The following is a 6000-nucleotide window of genomic DNA, read 5'->3' as shown; positions in this document are numbered from 1 at the left end:
TTTTGGTTATTATTTTTTATCAAAAAATTATTGTTAATATTTTTTTATAGGTGTGCCCCAATGAGAAGATGACATGTACCTGCCCCAATGAGAAGATGATATGTACCAAATTTCATATTAAAAAAAATTGTATTAAAAAAATTAAAAATAAAATATTTTAGAACGTCGGATCTAAGATCAAATCATAAATGACTCTCTTGATAAAAAATAAACGGCAAAGGAAGGATAGAACTTTTTATAGGGAGAACATAAAAACGAGAATATAAAAGGCTTTCCTATATAGGAACCCTGAACTTTTTCTTTTAATAAATATCATACATGTACAATCGGGTCATTCCAATAAAATACAGGGATCATCCCTGTCGCTTCGGAGAACTTAAAACGCGACCACGACCTGCTGCTGTCCTTTACGTGGATGATACGCTGCCTGCTTTTGCCTTTCAACGCTCTCCCCAGACGCACACTCTCTGTGATCTGATCTCACTGGGATTTGTCGATCACTGAAACAAGCATTTTGAGATCGAACTCATTGAAGCCATGGTCTTGCGTTACAACTTCTCCTTTTCTCTTGTATTTTAGTGGGTTTATTGCGGCATAGATGGGAATGAATAATATCCCTCGTCTTGTGCTCGTCCTTTTGCTGGTTTTTGTTAATGGAGATGATGCAGAAGAAAAGGTCAATCTCAATGCAGTTTTAATTTGTAGTTGACCTGGTTTTATTAGTTGGAATTTATAGAGAAATTATTCTTGAAATATTTAAGCAGCAGCTAAATATATGGATTGTCATGAGGAATCTGCTAATCCTGATTTTATATCAAGGCAATGCAGAGATTAATTGCTTTGTTTTTTGTGGCTTGGAGAGAATGTAACCTTGATATTCTTTTGGACTTGAAGTTCACTAGAAAATTGAATTTTTTTCTATTTTTTCTTTGAAGTTATAGAAGAGAAAATAAAATGAAGCATGAAATACTGATATCAAAGTTTGCGGTCTTTCTTTCCCTTTTTCTTAAGAAAATGTTCCCTTTTTCTTAAGAAAATGTTTCCAGCAAAAGTTTCATTCTCTATTTTTCCATCTAATAATAACTTTGTGGGAGGAACTTTGCTAAATACTTCCCCTGTTTTCGTAAAAAAACAGAGAGTTATTAGCTAAATGTTCAGGTCGCCAATGCCAGTTATCGTGTTTTTGAGATATATTAAGTTGGGGTTAGTGATTGTGCTTTGAGAGCCATACTTAAGTTTTTTGTTTCCTTTAATTCTGATATTTTGCAAAAGACCAAATTACGTCATGCTTCACTCCTCTCCTTTAAGGTCGCTTTTTTATGTGTTTATGCGTCTAATTGCAGTAAGAAGAAGTGAAAAAATTCTTGCATTTGTTTAACCAGAACTAGTTGATTTTTAATGATTTTAGTTGGTTAACTAGTCATTTTGCGAGCGTATATGCTTTTCTAAATTGTTCAGTTAGTGTTTGCCCATATAAGACTACAGTAACGTGCATGCTGATGATTGTGGGTGAAAGCTCTTTGGCCATTGTTTAAAAATTGGGTATTCTGGCATAGACATTCCCCCAATAAATTGTGGTCTTTGTATTCCTTTCATTTGATTTTTGGAGTGTAATTTTTAGGTTAAGGCAACAAATTCAAGCATTGTTTCTGAGTCAAATCTTACCCCATTACATGATTCGCCAGTTGAAAAAAGAGATAATGGCAGTTCTGTTGTGGTGCCAATTGCAAAATCCACTGAAGTTCTATCACATTCTAGTGCCTTGCTCAACTCCAGTGGAGCTGAACTGGTGATGAACCATTCAAGCCAGGGTGAAGGAGTTAAGGAGAAAGATGATAAAGAATCTAACCAGGAGATACATTTTCATGTGAAAAATGGGACATTAGAGAAAGAATCCAGTGAAATGGCTTATGGACACACTTCTCATGTCAAAAATGAGAAGTTAGATAAAACTAATGTTCCTAATGAGGAATCTAATCCTGAAAACATGACGGTAGAGGGAAGCAAAGGTAATCCACAAAAAGAGGGGAATGAGAAGGAGAATTTAAGTGAGAAACCAAAGGTTCAAAAGGGGGTTCCTAGTTCAAGCAAGCCTGCTAGAAAGGATAAATATGGAGCAGAAGAGTGTGATGCTTCTAACCAGTGCATGGATGAGAAGAAGAAGTTGGTTGCATGTTTGAGAGTTCCTGGCAATGGTAAATCTCTCTCTCTCTCTCTGTTTTTTTTGTATAAAATTTCTTCTCTTTGAATGAGAAATGGTCTTCAGGGAACACATCTCACACGCCGTGGTATGAGAACTAAATGGTTTTATTACATAGAATTTGCTTTTTTCATTTGTTAAACTCTGTTATGTCCATGCTTTAAGAACTCATTGAATATTTTTTTCATATCTTTGTATGAATAGCATCTTTTGCATTATCTTATTGACCATATTATTGTGTGGAGACCATAGATAAAAAACTCATGGGAATGGGTGGAGCCTCTCATGTTATGAACTCGCTCAACTTCAATGTTTTCTAGCTGAACTTTAACTTTGACCCTGAAAACATGATAATCAATGCTGACTATTTTGATTGTTCAGTCTTATTTGCGTCCTAGCGTGTTCTATTCTTTCTTTGCTTGAAGGTTGTTAGATATTTATAAATGGAAAAGTATTATATGCATCAGGGACTACATTTGCATCCCCCGAGGCATAAACGATCCATCTCAAAGATGGATATAAAGGGTGGTCCCTCCAAAAAAACGTTAAAACCAATAGTTATAAATATTTCCTTAAAATTTTTTTATCTTTTTTAGTTTTAAAAATTTATTTTTTATATATTAATGATCTCCATGTTAGAATAAAATCTATTTAAAAAATGCACTATTAAGAGGGGGGCGCATTTCTACATATGAGTTCGGGGACTCATAGAAACCGTGTCCTTTATAAATTTTTCAAGATCTTTCATTTTATTTATCTTCTCTTCTGTCCTTGTTTCTTTTTTTTTTATCTTGTGCATTACATATCATGTCGCTTGGTCATTTATTCTTTAAATGGGGCAAAGATGGTCACATATTTGTATGGTTCCTTGTGGAATAAATTTTGATACATGTAGTGATTGCAATTTGGAAACCTGATCTAAGGTTCCAAAATTGAAATAATGGCAATCACACTATAAGATGAGCTTGTATTGAGGAATCAGTATGTTCAACATCCTTAATGAATTACTAGGACACCTCTGGAATGAAATTATTAGTCTATTTCCTCAAACTTGCCTTAGCATTTGACTTGCCTTACCATTTAGTTGCAGGTTCCATTTCTGTGCTCACGCTTGAAAGCACTGTATGTTAGTCTATGCATCATGACCATGTATCCTGTATAAGGGGCATTATTGTTGTTATTATTTGTTAGTTTATTTCACAATGTAATATCCCTAGATATTAAGGACATGTAATTCTACAAACCCTACTATCCCTAGATATGAAGGGCATGTTGTAATTCTACAAACCCTACCATCTAGTCATGTAATATTTATATCACATAATGAAGATGCAGTGCTAGCATACTGCTTTGGGAGGCCGACCACTCTCTCTTGCTCTTCTCTTGTCTTACTCTATTTCTTCTTGGTGACAAACATCAAACTTAATGGTAATAGAGTGGCAATCTGGTCTCTAAGGCCTCTAATTGTAAGGTTAGGTCTTTCTCTTCTCCATTAAGTTTTCTTTCTTCTCCATTAAATCTTCCTTTATTCTTCCTTCTTTCTTTCTCATCTCAGTTAAACCTTCTCTCATTCTTTCTCCCTTCTTTCTTCACCTTCATCCAGCTTCAGATCGGATTTAAAATGAAAACCTAATTATGAGGCTGAAACTTCCTATCTTCATTTGAAAGCCTAACCCACATCTCTTCTAATAAGATCTGGACGAAACCCTAATTTCTTTCTTAATCTAAAATGAGCCCTAAATCTAAAAAATCCCCATCCCTCTTTGAAGAAGTGGCAATGTAGAATTCAAGGCAATAAAATAAAAAATTCTCTTTTTCTTTTATTAATCAATATGAATTCCACTTAAAATTGTCAGAATACACTGCTGTAAATAAGAAAACAAACCGTAAATACAACCTAGGACCTTTGTTCTTACTGCAAAATTGAATTGACACAATCCAAGACTGAAAAACAGTCTTTTACTAGCAATTTAAGTACAAATAATGTTCCTAAAAATTCAGAATAAATATACAAATATGACTAAAAAAATAAAACAAATAGTCGGGAATTGAATAAATATACAAATATGGCTAAAAATAAAACAAACTATTGGGAATACTTACTTGAGTGTGCGTAGGGTCACCTCCATAGAACTTAATACATCTCATATGCTCGATTTCTTGAATGATGTGCCCTCTGATGTACTATTGCGATGCTTGCTTCAGGCCATAAAAGGGCTTGTTGAGTTTACACATTAGGTTTTCCTTACCCTTTTCTTTGATGCCCTCTGGTTGTCTCATATAAATTTCTTCTTCTAGCTCCCCATTAAAAAATGTAGTCTTAACTTTCAAAAAAAAAAAATTATTAAATTTTTTTTTTTTTTTATTTTAAAAAACATTAATTTGGTGGAGCTCGAAGTCGAAATGAGCTGTTATGACTATTAGGATTCTAATGGAAGGGAATTTTGAAGGTCTCGTCATAATCTATTCCTTCTTTTTGGGTAAAGCTTGTAGCAAGTAATCTAGCTTTGTATTTCTCCAACTGTCCTTCTGACTTGAATTTTTCCTTATAAATCCACTTGCAGCCTATGGATTTCCTATCAGGAGGTAGTTTCATCAGTTCCCAAATATTATTTTGTTTAATCGAGTTAACTTCATCGATCATGGATTTTTCCCATTGTGCCTTTTCATGACAGATTATGGCTTTGTGGTAAGAGCAGGGTTCATGTAGGCATTCTTCTTCAATTCTTTCATAATATTCTCCTAAGTAGTTGAAGAACTCTGATTTTCTTGTAATTCGGTTACTTCTCCTAGGACGAGGTGGTTCAAGATCCATGGCCTAAATTATGTCATTTTCTATCGCATGAAACTCGGCTCGTTTCAAAGTGTGACGACCTTGGAATTTTTCCTCAAGAAAAATGTGTGTCCCTACTCTCAAGGACAGCCCATGTGTCAGGATTATAAAAACGGTATCGTGGTGGGTATCTTATGAAGATGAACTAAACACTTTTAAGATCTAATTTTGTCCTATTTTGATGGCGTATTAGGACATGGGCAGAGCATCCCCACACTTTGAGGTGATCAAGGGATGCAGCACGACCAGTAAAAATCTCATGAGTTAGTGGGACAACTTTTGCGAGAGTCCGATTAAGGATATAGTTGGATATCAAAACAGCTTCTCCCCAAAATTCTAGGGAGAGTTTAGCATGTCCCATGATGCTCCTCACCATTTCCATCGGGGTCCTGTTCTGTCTCTCTACTACCCCATTTAGCTAAGGAGGGCATGACATGGTACTGATGTATAATACCATGCTCAATATAGAGTTCATTAAATAGTCATGAGGAATATTCTCCACCCTTATCAGATCTAAGGACTTTAATTTTCTGATTTGTTTGAGTTTCTACTTCGACTTTATACTCTTTGAACCGGTCTAGGGCTTCAGACCTTTCACTTAACAGATAGACATGGCCAAAATGGGAGTGATCATCTATAAAGGTAATAAAATACCTCTTGCTGCCCTTAGTGGCCAAATTCATAGATCCACAAATGTCACAATGGATAATCTCTAATATGCCAGTAGCTCCTTGAGCTTTTGCAAAGGATTTCTTAACCACCTTTCCTTGAACACATGATTCACAAACTCTGGTTAAGGCTCCATTTAGATTATATAGTAATCCCTCTCTCTTTACTCTCTCCATCCTTTTAGGATTTATATGCCCTAGCCTCATGAGCCATATGTATGCATCATCAATGTTATCATTATAGCACGAGACATAAGAAATTGAATTCTTTATTGCAACTGAAAAGAAACCTTCTACAA

At 35.0% G+C, this 6000-nt stretch overlaps 1 protein-coding gene across 2 annotated transcripts in view; it reads left to right on the top strand.

Annotated features, from left to right (window-relative positions):
* Positions 1-276: 276 nt before the first annotated feature.
* Positions 277-6000, top strand: part of LOC18440343 (uncharacterized) — a 31730-nt gene continuing 26006 nt past the window's right edge. Inside the window, exons 1-2 of one of the 2 annotated variants that reach the window (XM_006850491.4) lie at positions 277-676; positions 1622-2195. In XM_006850491.4, the coding sequence (XP_006850554.2) occupies positions 599-676; positions 1622-2195 (652 nt within the window). In that variant the 5' untranslated portion in view covers positions 277-598. The remainder of the gene's footprint in view (positions 677-1621; positions 2196-6000) is intronic. The other variant, XM_020671020.2, reaches the window with a different exon arrangement.

Source organism: Amborella trichopoda, chromosome 1, assembly GCF_054954075.1.
Source record: "Amborella trichopoda isolate Santa Cruz 75 chromosome 1, AtrichopodaSantaCruz75HAP2 v2.0, whole genome shotgun sequence".
Taxonomy (NCBI): Eukaryota; Viridiplantae; Streptophyta; class Magnoliopsida; order Amborellales; family Amborellaceae; genus Amborella; species Amborella trichopoda.
This window is presented reverse-complemented; position numbering and strand designations above follow the sequence as displayed.